Genomic DNA, 20707 nt, shown 5'->3' with positions numbered 1-20707 from the left:
TAAGTTACACTAAAAATATGTCGAATCAATGGTTTATATCAATAATGTAAAGATCCTATAGTTTTAATTCAGTTTTGGGTTTTTTTTTTTTTTTTGAAAAAGCGCACCTAACGCGCACATCTTTGAATGAGCCTAGCTTTTGAGGCAAAAGGCGTTGGAGCCTTGGGGCTTTGCACTTTGAGCTCAAGCGATCTTTTACCAACACTAAAATAGTGCCTAGTCACATCTAAAATTGGCAAGCTTAAACCCACTATAATGTTGATGACCCGCCTCTTAAGTTCTGTCGCGTTATTTTGAGTAGCACATGGAAATAGGATCATGATGCACACAGTGCAAAAACTCAATGCAGTAAGTTTTAATAGCACTTCTCCAATAAATGAAATTTAATTTTAAATCATACCATTTCTAACTTCAATTGTTGTGCTTTCTCCAACAGCTTCATCTCCATTTCCTATTTCCAAAGGGGAAAAGTATTAATTAGTCTCAAACATCTTCTGTCGGGCAAACGGTCTAGATATATATACAGTTCACCATGTCATACCCGTACTCGGCTTCTTTTTGCCTCCTGAACAGCATCCTCACTCTGTCCTTCGACTTGAGTTGCTGGTTCAGCTAATAAAAAAATGCGATCCAAATACACTAGTACTGGATCTTGGCCAAGCCTGCTCCACGGAACCTTATATTGAAAACACCAAAACCACACATAAAAGACTTACTGATATTAGCTAAAAAAAGCAGAATGCAACAATGTACTCAACTGAAAAATCCTTCCCATAAATGAGAATCAGAAATGGTTGGAGATTAAGAAAACATACAGAGATTGAAATTTGGTGTTTTAACATAAACAGCTCGCTTCAAACCCATGACAGTAGTAAAAGCATTACTTCATTTGTAACCTTATACCCTTCCACCAACCTCCTCACCCCCCCCCCCCCCCAACAAGGAAATGGGGGGGGGGGGGGAGAGAGACAGAAAGAGAGATGGTGGAGATCCTATCAAGCCAACCGTAGCATAATTGTCTTGTTTTATGTGTGTGTATTCATCAACTGAACTGATGACGCAAGGGTGTAGAAAATAACCTTACTAAGGGAAAGAGAAACTAACAACCATCACAAGCAAATAAATAGCATCCAAGAACCTTTAATAAATGAAGAAAGAACCAGCAGAAAATTATCACCATGTGTCCTTTAATTAGCAAAGTGTTCTAGTTAACTAATTGCCTAAGAAGTGCACCCACTTAGAAGAGAAAAGGGAGTGGGGCTCCCTTGTCTAAGGTGCATTATGGCCATACAGCCAATATAGGTTTACCATTAGCCTCACATGAAGCAAGTTTCCACATACAACTTAAGGGGTGGTAGGTTTTCCAGGTTGTGACCATTACTAAGTAACGTTGAGATGTGGAATTTCTTTGGCTTTATGAAAAATAAATTGTTATGATAAAAATGACAATGAACATAGCTTTATATAATTCATCTCCCAAAAATGAAAAATTAAATAGCCCCATCCACTAAATATAGCTTCACAATTCCTGCATAAAAAAAAAGTACCCCAAAAAAAAACAAAACAAAAACCAAAAAAATAGCTATTTACTTACATCTGTGTACAAATGTCCAAATGCATGTTACAGCTTCAAAAATTAACTCCAACACCATAATAGATTTTAGAAAGTAAATTTGAAATGCCAGTTTGCAATAAAGAGAAGGACAAAATTAAATGGCGTGGTAAAAAATTCATAACTGAACTCAACTATATTTAACACATAATGTAGATTGACCTTGCGAGACCAAAACCCCACAAACCTTGAGTTTGACGGATCCAAGAAATCCTGCCTTGACCTTCACAGGCAACTTTAAGGCGTTGAGTGCCTCAGGCTTCAGCTGCATATTTGTCAGCTCCACATTACCTGTTTTATGTTTTAGTCAAAAGAAGAAGAATCGCAACTACATCAAGAAACAAAGTAATGCTCACAGGTTTATTTTTTATATATATTTTTTAATACTGATTCTTAATTCTTAAATTAAACCACATGTATATGTCAATGCAAAGTACTGTATATGCATTTTTTTTTTTATAGGTAATAGATATTTTCATTGAAAAAAGTACATCATGTTCATGAAGTCCTGTATATGCATGTCTATATATGTTCTTTCCAAAACTAATTTTAATGATTAAACAAAATTAGATCTATCTAGATTTTCATTTCATTGTGCCGCAGAACACAACCAAAACAGATGCAGCACCAAAATTTTCAAATAATTTGATGACAACAAAATAAAAAAAACCTAGGAATCAACACCTAGACTTCCTTGAATCGGCCCCAAGAATGGCATTACTATTTTGCCCCTAATTTAAAAGAAATTCAAATTCGTAACACTTCCCCTCAAGCTGGTGTGTGTGTGTGTGTAAAATCCCGACTTGTATACATAGAAAATCCACCTAAGTCTTGCACAAAAGGCTTTGGTAAACATATCAGCAACTTGGGCTCATCATAGAGAGAGATATGCAGCTTCACATCAAACTTTAATTCCTAAAGTAGAAGCTTAATTCATATAAGTCCGCATGACATATGTGTGGTAGCCTTAATCAAGAAACAACAATTTGTTTCTTAATTTTCCAAGTAATCAAGTAATACCCTAGAAAGGTGCCATATCCAATAGTAGATCGGTGACACATAGGAGGAGCTTGATACCCCCTTGGTTGGCGAAGGTCTCAATGGTCTCAATAAGATCTGATGACACAATAAACGAACCCAGTTGGTGCATATATTGTAGCTGACCTAATGAACAGTCACATCTAGTGGTTGGGTTCGTCATTGACACAATCGATGTTGTTAGAATTATGGTTGAATATTTAAATATAATTAAATATTTAAATTCACAATTTTCTAACAACTCAAGTTTTTGGAATAATCAATAATTTATCATAATATCAGAGCAAGAGGTCATAACTTCGATCCCTATCACCACTCTACCACCTATTTAAAATGTTAAAATACCACATGTTCGGCCTTACTTATTTAGGCGGAAATTAAGCCCACACGTGAGGAAAAGTATTAGAATTATGGTTAATTGATTAAATTAACCATTTCCTAACAGCTTAAGATTCTAGGAGAATCAAAAATTTATCATATACGAAGTTCTCCAAATGCATTCAAGGGTCACCAAGCTTTATTCTTGCTAAAAGGCTTTGAAGCTTTACTCCCCCTGAAGATCCCTAACTTCCACTGCCAAGAAGATCTCCTCCCTCTCAAACCTCCTCTCACACAAACTACTCTCTGTTTCCCTAATGCATTAAACTCCAACCCATCAACCGTAGGACTCCACCCTTCAGTTTCTTGATATAAGTCCCATAAAAATGCACCACCTAATCCACCTCCAAGTCCTCCTCATATGCTGAACCATCCACCTCCAAAAGCCCCAAGTTGTTATGCCTCCCATGAGAATTTTCCATCCCATGGAAGAACCCGGTATTGTTGTGACCCTCCTTAAGCTTTTTGTCTCCAAGAAATCTCTTCCATAGAAATGAGGCGCTCCAATTCCCATCTCACTTTCCCCCTCTTGCTTCTCTCCTACAATTCACATATGGGCCTGCCTCATTTTCATGCTCATCTAGCCCCAGCAACACTCCATCTACCATCAGACCCATACAAAAGTTTGACTTTCAATTTTATAATGACATCCTTTTGCCTTTAATCGAGTCAATCTATCTCACCCCAAAATTTACGTTGATTTCCTTTCCAAAATCACGGCAGATGTTGGGTTCTTTCCTCCTTTGATGCAGGTGGTTCGCCTTGCACTTGGCTGGCGGACCTTGGATGATTCTGCTGCGGAAGGTCATTGGGCGTTTAGGTCTCACCCACAAGGCTTCCAATGGCATCTCCAAAAGGCCAGCCAGCAATGCTTGTTGTGGCCTTCAGGGATGAACTCCACACTTCGATTAGTCCATCCACCATACACCTCTACACACAGGAATTGCCCATTGTTGAAGAGCATAAATTCCAGTTGGTAAACTGGCCCAAACAGCGCCTACTCCAATCCGAAACAGGGGTTTGGGCATTAAAAAAAACTCGTGATTTTTACTTAACAAATGGTTGTGGCCTTATGTGGTAGAAACTAGAAAGGAATATGGCACTCGCTTCTTTTACCCTATAGAAGTTGTTGATGGCACTTTTTTTTCTCTTTCTTTTTCTTTTTCTTTCTTTTTATATTTGAAACGATCATTGAAGTAGCAATGAAACTTAGAGGGATAAATATCCTAATTTATTCAGTTTTGCTAGACTATACAACATAACAGTGGTTACAATGGAAGTTAGTGAAAGCCCTTACCAATCCAATTTACCAATCTTAACAAACTCTGATCATACATACCAACTCACATTTCAAACACACCGAATGAATGTTAGTTCGATTCGATTCAATTCAATTCAATTTTTCCGAATTCTAAAACAATCAAAACTTCATTTTTCATTTTTCATCATAGCAAGGTTTAAGAATTTACAAAAAAGAATGAGAAATGAGCAAACCTTGCCAAACACTGATCTTGAGAGCCTCTTTGTTGAGTCCCCTCACGTAGTTCCCGAGGTACCTCTGCAACAAAGCGGCCACCTGATCCTCCAACATCTTTCCTTCCTTCCTTCTTCCCGAAGATTCCTCACCGTCCGATCAGATCATTCTCGTCACGCTAACTTAACAACGAAAAATCAAACTGTATTAGCAAAAAATTCTCAGAGAAGAGCGTTTTGAAATACTCTTTTATGGAACAGTGTATCAATTTTCAGATAGAAAGAGAGAGATTCGAGGCTTTGATGCCACGTATAGTTAAAGTCCGAGAAGACAGTGGGTCCTTTTTCTTTTTCTGGACGTATCTTTTTGAGTATTTTAAAAAGTTAAAGAGGACAGTATATAATAATAACACGGAGTATGTCAGTGTGTGTGTGTGGATCCAAATGCAGTGAGATTCCGCCACGTCATATTTGGACTCACGTGATTTCCACGTGAGAGATTTGCCGACATCCGACAACGTGATTCGTACTTTTACGAGGCGTTTTTATTTGCGAATGCTTTGGAGTGTGGTGTGGACTTGTTTGCAGCGAAGGATTGCTCTGCTGAATGGATTGCTCTTTTCCATATTTGCTAAAATGTGGGCGAAGCGGTTTAAGTGCTCAAAGCAAGACACGACGACTACGCTGACGTCAAGTCTATTTGTTTTTGTTTTTGATACCTTTTGGAAAAAAGTTGTTTGGTTTATAATACTTTTATAATATTTTTACAATAAAATTATATGTAGTTAATTGTTATTGGTTATTATTGTTAGAGGTAAAAAGTAATCTCGATGATAAATTTAAATTCGAACCAATAACTACTAATCACTTATTATTTGTTGTGAAAATATTATGTATTTATCACTTCTCTTTTTATTTTCCTCCTCTACAAATTTATTTCGCTCAAATAGATTTGTCCGGTTAACAGTGTTCTTATGCCATTTGTTAATTAATTTTTTTATATAAGATAGAAATTATACTCTAATCTAATAACTCCAATCTAAGCATATAAATGTGTGAAATTCTCTCTTAGAGACTTGAACCCACGTTATTTTAAAAAGTTTTTAAACTACTTTTATTAGAAATAGAAAAAACTTTCAAAAATGTTGCCACTTCTATTTTTTTATAATAAAAAAAATTCCTAAAATGATTCGCTAACAACTACCTTTAGGTATTCATTAACAAAATCTTAAATAAATTACTTTTTATATCGTTAAATATCCTTTTGTTGTTAAATGATTTTTAATTAAATAACTATGTGGTTTTTTTTAACAGAACCAAAAAAAGGAGTTCTAGATCACTAACACCGATCTAATCAACATCTCTGTAGGTTGACTATGTAAGTTGATCAGTAACTTCGATAATTTACTAAAGGAGTCGTCGCAAACCCTCTTCATACATACCTTATCTTATCTGTTGAGTAAGATATGCTACCAAACCAAAGACACTATGACTCTGTCAATCTCGTCTCTTTTTTAACCATCAGGATCTCCTTCGCCATCCATATAGGGATTCATCATTGTTTGACCATTATTGAAGTCCTTGTTGTGGTTTTGTCCCTTCTTTGAAATTTTAGCCACTTACAGTCAGTGTCGTCTATGAGAGGTGCAAATTACAAGATTTCACACCATGGTGACCCTGTTGGTCAAAAACTAATGAAACACGAATACAACAAGTGGAATGGGACATTAAGGATCTAATACCGTATATTGCTAAAAATTGAAAACTTATTACTGAAAACATTGTAACAAAATAATTTTTAAACTATGAATAGTGCCCGTGAGACTCAGATTTATTGCTTCTTGCTGCGTTTTCCGTACTTGTGAGTCCATGAACAGTACGCAGAACCCATGAAAAAACGCAAAACATCTGCCATGTTTGCTACGCAAACGCACACTAAGGAAACACAACAAATAGTACGTGGGAAACTAAGGACACACCAACACAAGTAGTATCCCATTGACCTAGTTAAAACTAAAGATTGTATGGGAGACTAAGAAAACAAGTACAAGAAAACAAATAAAGGGAAAACGAGCTAGGGGTTCTAGTCCACACCACCACTGTCCTTTGCCTCACCCTCACTTTCCTTAAACTCAGCCTATAAATAGGGAAGGGGAATGTTCTCTAGTAGGAAAATGTCATACTCCCTGGAGAGCTCAATTTCTTTAAGACATACCTTTCAGTCATCCTTGAAGGAAAAGTTTTACAAGAAGCAGAGCTGACATTTTATACAGCCAAAATGGGGTTTAACTCCTTTCTACAAAACTTTCCAGCAATTTGCTCCTTTTCTCAAACTATATAGGGATATGCCCTTGTTTTAAAACTCGATAATATGAGAGTCGAGATTTATTGAAGAACTCGATGCTCATATAGTCGAGTAAGTATGAGGTTTGTGCCACGCTGACAAAGCAGACATGGCTTTTTCCAATAAAAAAATTCTCATGTATACATCCATAACTCGGTAACTTGAAAATCAAGTTTGCCTTAACAATTTGAATGACTAACATCTAATAACGCCTGTTCACTCTCTAACATCCATTTCAACGTTTTCCAGGCTAAAAATGCAATTTAAGTTGCTGCTGAAAATAGTAACATTTTTTGAGCGTTTTTCTATTTTTTGAAAATTTTTAAAGAATGTATATGTTTTCCTATCCAACTTGTTTTCAAAAGTTTTCTTCTGAAGCTAAGGGAGAGAATAAGCCTATTAGATAAGCTTGATTAGATTGGGTGTTGATCCTCATTTGAAATTGAAGATAATGCTGAATTTGTGTTATCTTCTGTACCTGTTTTGTATTTTGGCTATAACTTTCTTCTCAAAATTCCAATTGATTCAGGATTAATGTTTTTTGAAAGGAAATTTAATTCTCTACAACTTTTCCTAAAATAGAGAAAATCAAATTTCAACGTTTTCCCAGCCAAAAATGCGATTCAAGTTTCTGTTGAAGATAATAACCTTTTTTTTTTTTAGCATTTTTCTTCTTTTTTGGATCATATATTTCTCTCTCCAAATTGTTTTTTTCAAAAGAGCAAATAAGGTGCCATAAAGGAAAAAAAATTATTTTAATAAATAAATAAAATGAAATCCAATCAAAATTTACACAATTAATTTTAAATTAATTCTTGTTGGAACCAATAAATATTAAGTGTTTAAGATAGGACGTGATCGGGCCCATCGTGTAGGTGAGTCATGATCATTTGAAAATTGTTTGTATGATAACTTTTGAGCAGGTGGTCCAATCAAAACTCATGACATACCATTATGATCGTTAGAGCAACAATATTTGTTTTGTATCACAAATCTAAAGATCTACCGGTTGGTTAAATGCAAGTTGTAAAATGGGGTGTCTACACTCACCACTCCTGTATTGGCTGGGTACAGATTGGTGGTGTCTGAGCCTTGTGCGTGCTCCACTTCTTTGTGTCCATAGCTTGTCTACTACTTATGCGTTTGTCATGACCTAAAGACTCATGTGTGCGTTTTGCTGCTCATTCTTGACTTCTTGTGACGTGGGTGGATTTCTGAGACTTTGTTCTTTATAGCTTGCTTCCTTCCCCGACTAGGCCTTACTTGATGGTGGGCTTTCCTTCTCTTAAATCCATTCTTTGTTCCTTCCGTGGGTCTACTAATACTTATTCCATGCCATTTTGTCATTCGTGTTGTGCTGTTATATGACCCATTCCTGATAGGCTTTCTTTCGGGTTTGTTGTACACTTTTCCTTTGCTTAATTCCAGGACCTAGTGTTATCATTGGGCTAGCATTTATACTAGTTTGGGCCTTCTTGACCCGTTCCACTTCCTTCGGGCTTCCTTGGCCCATTTCATCCATTTGGACATCCTCGGCCCATTTCCTTCTCTCGGGTATCCTCGGTCCATTTCAATTCTTCACTCCCATGGACCTTTACTAAGTCTTTTGGGCTTTCTCGGCCCAAATTTCCATATCCTTTTTCCTTTAGGGTTCATGGGCTTACCATCAAACCCTTACTCACTAAATTCGTTATTTCGGGCCTTTTTGGTCCATTCTTACTTGCTTTCTATTTCTTATAGTGCCCATAGGTTATTACTTCTCTCTCTGGGCTCATTTAGGCCCGCTTGCTTTCTTTGAGGCCCATTTGCTATTTTCTATAATCTATTATTCATGTCATTCGAGCTTAATGGGTTTTCTTCCTAATTCACTAACTCTTTTTCCTCCCATATTATTGGGCTTCTTCCAACTATTGGACCTCTTTCCAAAATGAGCATCAACACACTTTAACCTCTTAAACTATACATCTTTTTAGATTTACCCCCTAAATTATACCCTCTTTTACACTTACCCCCCTAAACAATACAACTTTACACTTACCCCTCTAAACTATGAGAATACACACTTACTTCCCTAAACAGTTACCCATTGGATGGAGTGTAAAGTGTTACACGGGTAATAGTTTAGGAGTACGTGTGCATTCTCATAGTTTAGGAAGGTAAATGTAAAGGAAGTATAGTTTAGGTAGATAAAGGGTAATTTCCGTGTAAATTAGAAATGTATCCCCAAAAAAAAACTAAACAATTGAAAACAAAATGTATCATTATAGTATGGGTTGAAGCACTCTTTACCTTAGGTAGTTTCTGAAGTGTAATGACGAAATAAAATGTTCATGTATGATAGTTTTTCATTTATCCACTACAGCAAAAAAAGAATAAATAAATAAAGAGTAAATTAACAGCCTTAAATAGTTAAACTCAATAATCAGATTAGCTGGGGAAAAGGGTTCTTACTTCATGTCATTGACCATGAAATAGTCACATATATCCTGTGATCTGAAATGTGTTGTCGGAAGATAGCACGATACCCTTGCCTGGACTTTTTTTATATACCTAAGAAGCTGTGACATCTGAAGAATGTCCGATTTCATATGTTTGAACCATCTCCGTTGAGGAAATAATCTTGGACCCGGAATAAGAACTATTTAAATCAGAACTTGCCTGAATAAAAGGTTCCACAACTTTAAATAACTCTTCCATAGGAAACTCATCCAAATTTTTCTTACAATTCGCCACACCAAGGTGAAAGGATTCGAACCTAAACAGATGCGCTGACCAGACTGCGCTACACCTTGTCTTACCCACTCACTAGCTCTTCGTCGTTCGCCTCACCTCACTGCCGATCGCCGCGCTCTCCAAGCTTTATGATAGTATTTTGAAATTTACAATCAACGTTTGCTAAGAATTTATCATGCAATTGAAAATTTTTTTAACCCACTACATGATAAGTGAAAAAACTATCTACGTTTACTTTTAGTCATACGACTTAGTTAATGAGTTATGTCACATATTTAAATTATACATGTTAATAGTTTTCTAAGTTATCACGCAATGGGTTGGGGGAGGTTCCTCCAAATTGGTTTAAAAGAAAACTTTGTCGTATAAAAAAAAATTAAGAAAATTTGATAGGACAAAATTTAGCCACAAAATTAGTTGTAACTTAAGGCTACAACCTTACTTAATATCTTTTTATTGGAGGAGAATTTTGACAAATCCACCATTCAATTACATTTTCTTCTTATATCCTCCATGCTTGTAAAATTTCTATAAAATTAAAAATTAATAACTATGTTATCAATAAATTGTTTGTTGATGCCCATTTTTGCAAATCCATACCCAAAAGCCTATGAGGAAGAAAGCCTAATAAATTGCAAGACGAAAAGTAAGGCCTAAAGGCCCACCAAGAAGACCAAAGAGCAAGAGAGGTCTAAAGGAAGAAATGCAAGAGAAAACGATCTGCAGCAATACAAATCTGCTGCAGAATACAGCTTTGCCGCAGAATACAGCTTTCTAGCAGAATGGTTTCAGCAGATGAAAATAAATTGGGCCCAAGACCCTTTTGATCCAGTTAACATTATTTGGCCCACATAGGCCCAAATCATTTTGTATAAAAAGGATAGGCGTGAAAGCTAATATGAAGAAGCACGATGAAAAGAAACAAGGAACAACAGGAAGCGTCAGCAACAGGAATCACGTGAAGGAAAGAAAAGTCAAATCAAAGGAAATGACAAATGCGGCAGGAAACGCATGAAGAAATAAGACAAAAAACATGCAACAAAACGAAACAGAACTAATCTATTATGGCAGAAATGGCGTGGGAACGAAAGAAGACATAAACAAAGGACAGTGGAGCAAGCACAAAAGGATTGGAGCACCACCAACCTGTACCCAGCCAATACAAGGAAGGTGAGCCCACGGCCAAGGAGATTCAGAGGATGTGGTTTGGTGGTGGGGGGAAAAAGGGGGTCTATATTTGGTTTTTTGCCATAACTTCTTTTAGGAGTATACCTTGTTGGGATGGTATCTTACCCAAAAGAAGTAGTAGATGGTTGGGACCATTTGATGCATGCCATAGAGCTAGGTAGTGAGGTAGCCCAATCCTTACCCATTTAAACCTAGAGATAGAGGTATACAACAAGAACAAACAAAATGAGATTTTGTCGTGAAATGAGTTGTGGTGCAGCAAACATGTACTGATCAATAGCAGTGGTCGGGGCAACCAATGGGTCGGTGGGTAGTCTTAAATGGATGCCCATAATGAACCAAAAACAATTGGTAAAACCCTAGGGGTAAAAGGGAGAAATCTTATTAAATTTGCTCATTATAAAAGGAGGTAGCCATGGATGAGAAAAGGGACACCGGATGGAAGGGGGACCAGATGAGAGGAATGAAGACCCAATAGAGGAAGCACCTAAGGGAAAAGATCTAAATGAGAAAAACAACCCATGACAAGAGAGTAGTAAGAAAACAAAGAGTAAAAAAAAAAAAAAACGGAGGGAAAGAAAGAAAGTGGTAAAAAGAAGAGAAAAAACAAGGCAAGGAATAGGGGTATGCATCAATAGATCATTTTTTCCCTCCCTCTTAGCAGACCCACTCTTTGAAGTCTCCAAAAAGTAATAACTAGTAGTCATTTAGGCATATTCTCCAAAATGCACAACTTTAATGACAGGAGCATATGACAAGGTTGTTCAAATTGGGGTTTGGGTTCCTTCTTGGTTTACTTATTCTATGAGAAAATTCAATACTTGATTTCAATTGCAAATATATTTGATTTCTCACATTATAACGTATATCTGCAGTATTTAGTCATTCTACGGTAGCACGTTTTTATCACGTCTGTCGTATCAGTTGTCCTGCTGTGGTATCTTTACTTGCTATACTAGTTATTCTGTTGTAGCCCATTTTTATTGTATTTACCGTGTTAGCTATTATACTAACTAAACATTTTCTGCCGAAACTTTCCTCTTCATTTGTTATTACGTGTTTTACTTTTGACTCATTATCCTGCCATAAGTATATATATACATATATCTTGTTTTCTCATGTTCTACAGAATGCATTTTATAGATATATATGTGTATACGTATAGGTATATTTATGAATATACGTATGTACATATCTGAGAATATGTTAACCCATGTAAGCTAACACTTGCTTGATTGGTATTTTTTTTGGGTTTTAGATTTGTTTATGTGCAGGAAGTAGAAAAGTATTTCTGTAGAAAATGAAGAGTAGTTATTCACAGTAGACAGGTTTATCAACACATTAGAAAGCTTAACTGCACGGCATACAGTTTTATTAGCACAGCAGAAAGCTTTATTAACACAGCAGAAAGCTTAACTGCATGACAAACAACTTTATTAGCACAACAGAAAACTTAACTGCACGACAAACAACTTTATTAGCACAACAAAAAGCTTAATTGCACAGCAGAAAGCTTTATCACGCAGCAGACAGTTTTACTGCACAGCAGAAAAATTAGACCTGTGGCAGAAACTAGAGAAAAGTTCTTTTTGCGAATGGTACATTGGAGTCCATTTCGCAGAGCGCTCGGCCCAACTTCCTTCTTAGAAAAAGCTTAGACTAAGCGTTGTCCAATAACGTCAAGACGCGTATCTAAGGTACAAGAATGTAAAAAGAACCCTCAACGTTGTTTAAATTGCAAGTTTTTATAGTTTAAAATTATGCATAAAATGTAAGCTTATAGATCATAGAGTAAATAATATTCAATTGACACAAAATTTAATATGTGTATTAAGAATATAAAGAACATGCAATTCAACGGTTAGATTTTCAAAATATGTAATAATATGAATGATATTGAGTTAGGTTGTAGCCTTAGACTACAATTAATTTTGTAACTAAATTTTGTCCAATTTGATATTTTAATGAGATAATGTAAAATAGATAATTTGATATAAAGTGAGTATGTAAAATCGGAAAAATAGATCCTGATGCTAAATTTAATACAAATTTTTACATGAGCTAATATGAATACTCTAAGAAAAAGAAACTCAAAAAAGAGATGTTGTAGAACACTTTTTTTTTTTCTGGTGAGAAGAGTATAGAACACAATAGATCTTAGAAAAACTTGAACACAAATAAGGAAGTGTAAAATCGATATTTAATTTAACCAAAAAAAAAATCGATATTTAAGAGAGAGGAATTAAAATAATGACTACCAAAAATAAGTTCTACTTTAGTGGTTTTTAATAGACATGGACAAAGTATTTAGATTGTCATGATTAGGGTTTGAATTGAAAATGTATATGTATAAATTCAGGATTTGTGTAAGTTTGGGGTTTCAAATGAAAAAAAAATTATAAACTCAGGATTTTAATTGTCACAAGAGACAAACTTTGGGATTTTTTTTTTTAGGAATATCCCCTTATTTGAATGTATCTTATATTCTTTTTTTTCTTTTCTTTTTTTGCCATGTATCTTATATTCTTATGTACACAATCTCTACAAATATCTAAACGCTTTCATTGATTCGAAAATATATGCTAATATGAAATTCACTATTCATGATTTGATTGAACATAAAGATAGATCGCGTCGGTAGTTGACATGCAATTAGCATCAAGTTATAGAATGAGATTTGGTATGAAAAAGTGATATTTAAAAAGTGTGGTATAAAATTTGTGTTTTTTTTTTTTAATTGAGTGTTTAGTAAAAACGGTCAAAAAGTTTTTTTTTTAAAAATTAAGTGTTTGTCTAACACTTATATAGAAGTTTGAGTTGTAAATTACCAAAAATGATATAATATATATATATATATATATATATATATATATATATATATATATTTTATACATATAAGATATTTTTTGTTTTAATTATCTCTCTTAATGCAAGTTATGGACACAACATTTTTATAAAAATTTCACAATAAAGTCTATATGACAAGTTGTTAATAGTAGATAAAATAATAATAATGTCACTATTAGTTTCAAATGAGAACCAATAATAACTTACTGTGTAAAATTTATTATGAAATTATTATAAAAATATTGTGTCAATAACATATTTTTTTTCTAAAGAAAATAGCACTAATTTAAAAAGTCCAGGATACAATAAAATATGACAATATTTTGATAATACTATTTATTTTTAATTGTGATCAATCTTAGTCTAATAAAAGATTTGATGCCTCAACTGTAATGAAACTTTTATGATAATTTGTTGTGTCCTAATACAGTTGTAATTTTCATTTTGTAAATTTCGTTGCATGGACACTTATCCTTCTCTACCTTTAACTTCTATTTATTTATTTATTTTACTTCTTTTTTATTTTTTTCTCAGCCACACGTTTCCTTTCACCCTTATCTTCTTCCACCTTTATATTCTCCCATCCAGTATTATTTTCTTTCTGCTTCTCATTTTCTCTAATTTCATCAAACAGCTTCCAAGAACCAAACCGAACTCCTCTCAAATTTGTCATCCAACATCATGCATGCCAATTAAAAATCAATTAAGGTGAGTTAATTTTTCTCAATTTCACCCAAAACCAACTTCTCTCTCTATATAACCCCAAAACCAAATTGGAAGTGAGATTAGATGTTGAGATTTGATAGTGAGATCAGCAGCACGAAGAGGAGCAGAGCAGAGAGATGAGACTTTTGGCGTGAGATACACAGAGATGGACAGTTATTAAATCAAAGAGTAAAGTTGGGTTTTTAGTAAAATATGTGGCAATTTAGTATTTGACCTTCAGATCTAACGGTAATATGGATCAAAGCGCTTTTGCGTTTGTAAGGTCAATTTTTTACATTTTTAAAGCGCAGTTTTTTTGAGAAAGCACGTTCTGAAATATTATCAAACGCCTGATTTTCTCTTTTTCTCTTAAAAAATGCGTTTTGCCTTCAAAAAGCCTTAACAATTAATTAGTTAATTGATAAAGTTTTTAATGATTGAAAAAGAAATTTTAATTTTAATTTTGTCAATACTAAAAATTGATTGATATTTTTACTATATGGCAAAATTTTAAAAGAATAATATAAGTTGTTGTAAGTAAGTTTTTATCTTCTTATAAATTAACAACTTTAGCCAAGGAACTTAAGATCTGTCCATAAGTTTTTATCATTTTTATAAAATGATAACTTTAACTATTTTTAAATTGATTAATATAATTTTTTTTTTTTTTTGCCAACGAGGGTTGGCTGAGTTGGTCAGGCACTCGTTTCTCTGCTTGAAAGGCTTGGGTTCGAGTCCTGCCAACAGTCTTTCGTTGGTGGACATCCTTAGTGAGGGGTGTTCTTAGCAATGAGGTGATCCTTACACGCGGAACAAATAATCAAAAAACCGCAGCGCCCTGTTCGGGGGTTTAATACAACCGTAAGCGCCCCCATTTTTGTTTACCAAAAAAAAAAAAAAACTTTAACTATTTTTTCATTGTCATTTAAGCCATAGGAAAAAAAAAACATAAAATAAATCATCAAAATCTTATAGATCTAATTAAATATTGTTAGGTTATTTTGTTATGATTAAAATTATGATTAAGAATTAATTTTTCTCCTTTTTATTACTTCTATTTAGGATTGGTTAGATGCTAAAGGAAAATAAATTATTTATTTTTATTAACAAGATTTTTCATAAAGAATAATAATTTAAATAGTTATTTTTTATTATTCTTTTCATTTTAAAATATTAAACTATAGTTTTAATGAATTTGTCATAATTTATAATTTACATTTTGTTTGTCATTATTTATTTGGAGGAAGATTTAAAATGAAAAAATATTTTTTATTTTTTTATAAATCTAATGATAACATGAGAAAAATAAATAATTTATTTAAGATTCTTAAGAATAAATCAAATATTATAATTTGACAACTTTAGGAATCTTATTAGATTCATAGTTGAACCAAATAGGTATTCAAATTGTAAGGCATCACATTTTCAATATTCTAGATGCTAGGAACAATATAGATTCTCTCATACTAAATGCAAGGTTAGTAACTAATTACTAATCGTACCAAGAATCAATTAGTAATTCGGGTATTCATGCTTATCTATACTATATATAACTATAACTAACATGATTCCATTTTTTTTGCTGAAATTTTATGTAGTTAAAAAGTATTCTTACCCCTTACGTTTAAGTTGTGACAAAGTTACCACTGCACACCTTTGGTGCGGTGGTCACTCTACAAGTATAAGTGATTGTGGGGTGTAGGGGGTAAGGGCCAGGGTTCAAGTCTTCAGAAGGGAGTTTTACACGTATATACACATAGATTATGTTAGAGTATAAATTCTAGCTTGTATAAAAAAAAAAAATTTGTGACAAAATTTAGAGTTAAATACGTAAAATAAACCCACTAACCCAACTACACTTTCAATTTGCAAATAAACCATAAAATAATAATATTAAAAAAAAAAAACATGTTAAAAAAAATCTTTTACCTCACAATCCATTATAATTCAATGTTTGCGTTTTATTTAAATTCAAATACTACGCCTTAACCTACTGCTCCTTTAAAAAAAATCTTATTTTATCCTTATCTCAATATTCTCAAAATAACAACCACTATAATTATGCATTCATGCGTTTGTTTGCAAATATTCAAATTAATTTTTTTGTTTTCGTTTTCGTTTTCGTTTTTGTTTTGGAGGAGGAAGTTACATGGTGAACATGACAGTTCAAACCGTGTTAAATTTGTACCTATCACATTTGCTTATTGGGCCCGCTTCTTTGGACCTCATTGCTAAAGACATTAATTTATCAATATCAAAATGGGCCTAATCCCACTGAAAAGTTGTCACGATTGTAACACAAACCTTGCGAATTGTGACTCTTTTCTCTCCCCGTGAGAAAATAAAATTTTTTATGCTTCACCGATATTCACAATATACTCATGTTATAAAAGGTAAAAAACATACTTATACAATAGGAGTATGTATTCTTTTCTTTTTTTTTCTTTTTTAATATAATAAACGAAGATAGAAGTTATTAATTCAGCATACCAAGAAATTTGGAGGACAAACTTAGTCACATTATCATTATTTTATTTATTTTTTACATCATGCCTTAAGGGTATGTTTTTAGAGCGGTTGTAATGAGCCATATTATGAGCTCCCAACAATCCTTCATAATGACTCTATCGCAACTTGAAACCAGAAATATGATATTAACTTTGATACCACTTGTCAAAATGTGAGATGTGCCACTTCACCTAAAAATCAATTGGTGATGAAAAAAAAACATATTTAAGTATTTTATGATATTTTATATAACGCATATTAATGTGGATGCTTCTGTTTTTTAAAAAAAATCCACGAAGTTTATTTTCTTTTAATTAAGAAAACTTAATTAGGTTAAAATTTGTAACTGTGTAATGTTAAAATTCCTATTAAAAATGCTATTGATTTTACAAAAATTATGTATTTATTTATTATTAAGAATTCATTCTTCTAGTGATAATAATTAATAATGATGAAGAAATCAAACAAAATTTGAATAATTAGACAAGAACATATTGCATGAAGTTTAGAAATGCACAAAAGTATTGTGTGAATGTAGAATACCTATTAAGTTAAAAAAAAAATTATAAGATTACTAATAAGGTCAAGTATACTCTTATTTGAGTGTAAACCACTTTTTCATTGCTCGCAGTGATCTAAAGTCACTCAAAAAAAAATTAATTTGACTAAATTTTGGGTTCGATTCTGCCTAATTTAATAAGATTTTTATGTGAAATGCACGAGTTGACAATTGACAATTAGATTGAGGAACAAACCTAAATCAATAAGCCTAAAAGGATAAACCTATTATACGTGATATGCAGTCGAATTGATAACAGACAGTTTACAAACTTATGAGCATAAAGCCTCGCATAAGCAGACCAATTGATTACAACTTGTTCTAATAAAAATAGAAATCATAGAGATGATTGATGACCTTGAGTGAGCAACAATAAATTGGTTTACCCTCAAACAACTCCATGGTACTGAATATAATCTATTCATAAGTAACGTGTTCATAAAATAATGTAGCTAAAATAAAAATGTTAGGATGGATAAGTATAAATAAATTTTTTTTTTTTAAAGATTTCTAATGAAAAATTGTGTTCAAAAATAATGTCTCTATCGATCATAAGACGAGAGTGAATTGTTTTAAATGGTTTGATCATTTGTTAAAAGGAACGGGCAATGCATTAAAAATAATAAATAAATAAACAAAAAAGACAGAAGGTTAAACAAAACAAAAGACAAAATATCTGGAGGAATAGACTTTATTCAAACCTCTAAAATATCATTAATACAAGCAATTAAAATGACATCAATTATATAATAATAATGACAAAAATACAAACGAAGACAACCAGTACTAACAGTTAGTTTGATAACAAGAGTACAAATGACACTGTGCCAGCTATTATACCCTAATAAATTTTATGTCTTTTTTTCTTTTCTTTTTCACTGAATTAATAAATTTGATGTCTAAGTGAATGGCACACACAATTGAGTATAACATCGACTGGATTGAAAAGGATTAAGAATAATGGGCTGATTAGACACCTACATATAGATATCGGGAACACGATACTCGTAGCATTAAAGGATATATAAATATGACTGGTGGAGCATTAAATGATGATTAGCTGATTGTTACGTAGTAAGTACGGCACATCTTCACTCAACCAGTCCCATATCGACCTGCACGAAATTTCCCATCATGCAGAAAGGGATTGGTGTGTCGGTTGAATTGGGATCCGGTGCAATTGTTAAATGCAATTGGACCGTGGTCTGGGTACTCTGTAGTCTGAAATTTTTGGCAATTTATTTTTATAATATTTATTAAACAAATATATATTTTTTTGGTATCTTTAATATTAAATATGTCATAAAAAAGCAAACAATTAAATTAATTGTAAAAAATAATAGACAAACAAAAAAAAAAAAAAACTAAGAAATAATAGACAAACTTTTCTTTAACCCATCTGCTTTGTCTCGCCCTAAACTTAGAAATAATAAATAAAAACAAAAGAGGCAAATGTGAGAGGAAGGCAAGTAGGCAACGTTGGGACAAAGTGAGCAAAATATTTTGTTATCCCTAATTGCAATTTTAAATCATCAATTAGCATTCGATTATTTAAATAAAATCATTAATTAGCATTTGGGTGTAAAATACTTAATTTGCTATTTTAAACCATCAAACCACCAAAAAAAACAATATTCAGATTGCTATTTTTAAAAAATTTTGCAACTAGCTACAATAAGTTTTTACTTTTACAAATCACCATTCTTGATTTATAAACTTAAATTTATTTATTTTATTAACTTCTTACTCACTCTTTCACTTCACTCTTTTCTTTTTATTATTCATGGCTTGTAGATTTATATTTGACGAAACTACATTATTAGTCCCTGAAATTTACCTGTTAAGTACATTTAGTTCCTAAAGTTTCAACTAAGCACTATTAGTCATTTAAGTATCAAAACTAAAGACAATTGGTCTCTCTATTAGCTACTGTTAGTTTTATGCTTATGTGTCTAACCATACTTTTAATGACTTGGCAATATTCTTTATTTTTTTAAAATTCTGAAAATCTCTCCTTTCCGGTTACCCCTTTCTCTCTCTCTGTTACCTCTCATCTCTCTTTGTGTAACTTCCAATGAAATCCATGTAAAAAATATCCAGAGACAGCAAGACAAGGAGATCCGCAAGTGAGAGTTCCGTACATTAGTGCATAGCCTACAGAGTCCTACATATATGCAATACCTAGAGCAAATCTCTTGTTGTAAACTTTTAAAATTAAGACCCTGTTTGGTCATAGAGTTCAAAAATTGTTGTTTAAAAAGATATGAAAACTGTGGTTTAAAAAGTATTATTGAAAAACATGTTTTTAATGTTTATAAAACAAAAAAAATGTGTTTGGTATCATGGTTTAAATAACATGTTTCATTGTTCAAGAAACATAAATATGTGTTTGGCATGTGTAAAATTTTGTTAAAAAAGCTGACCAAAGTAAGAAATAACATTTTTTTTTAAATAAAGAGAGAGAATACATCATATTCCTGTTGCCCCTCTGTTTCCTTCTTTATCCCTTCTCTTCCCTGAGAGCAAAAAACCAAACCCACGCACAGTCATCTTCTCCACCAACGCCTCAGAAGATCCACGGCTGAGCATAGAATTATGATTCTGAGCAAGGGGTTATTGTGATTGACTGAGGTTGGTGATGTAGTGTAAGCTGAGAGTGTGTAGAAGACGTTTTTGAATGGGTCGGTGAGGATTAATTGAACAAAATTTGAAATAAAATTAAAACAAAAACCCCAACTCCACAGAGTATTCTTTGAGAACCAAATAGAGAGACAGGAGCACTTTTATTTCAAAGAAAAAATATTTCCTTTGTATTACCTCTTTTAGTTTTTGAGATGGTAAAGAAATAGAGAACTAAAAGTCAAAAAGTGAGAGAAATTGGCACTAGGTCGGTGAGGATTAATGCTGCTGGGTTGCTCTGACTATGTGGGTGAGGATTAATGACGCTGGGTCAATGAGGGGAGTTCTGGAGGTGGGTGAGATTAATGCCGCTGGGTTGCTCTACCTGTGTGGGTGAGATGAAGATCTTGGTACTAGGTGCAGATGGATTCGGCGTGAAGAGATGATCAGAAGAGAGGAGACAATACTTGAAAAAAAGCTGACCAGGTGGGCCCATAATGGTGTTCAAAATAATTACCCAATTACCACTGAACACTAGTGTTTGTTGTTTAAAAACAGGCTAGTGGTGATTTCAAAACAATCATTTTAAACATGGGTTTTTGAACAATGTTTTCCAAACAACCCTTGAACACGAATGGTCCACCAAACGCGTTTTTTATTTTTATTTTGGACACTAGTATTCAGTGTTTAAACACTGAACACT

At 33.2% G+C, this 20707-nt stretch overlaps 1 protein-coding gene across 1 annotated transcript in view; it reads right to left on the bottom strand.

Annotated features, from left to right (window-relative positions):
- LOC142613845 (uncharacterized) overlaps positions 1–4812 on the bottom strand; it is an 83714-nt gene extending 78902 nt beyond the window's left edge. The window contains exons 1-4 of the mRNA XM_075786358.1: positions 4523–4812; positions 1800–1903; positions 542–676; positions 401–451 (exon numbers count right to left, since the gene is read on the bottom strand). Of these exons, the coding sequence (XP_075642473.1) occupies positions 401–451; positions 542–676; positions 1800–1903; positions 4523–4619 (387 nt within the window). The 5' untranslated portion in view covers positions 4620–4812. The remainder of the gene's footprint in view (positions 1–400; positions 452–541; positions 677–1799; positions 1904–4522) is intronic.
- Positions 4813–20707: the final 15895 nt, after the last annotated feature.

This window comes from Castanea sativa, chromosome 10, assembly GCF_040712315.1.
Source record: "Castanea sativa cultivar Marrone di Chiusa Pesio chromosome 10, ASM4071231v1".
NCBI lineage: Eukaryota > Viridiplantae > Streptophyta > Magnoliopsida > Fagales > Fagaceae > Castanea > Castanea sativa.
Note: the sequence above shows the minus strand (reverse complement) of the source record. Positions and strands in the feature narration are given on the sequence as shown.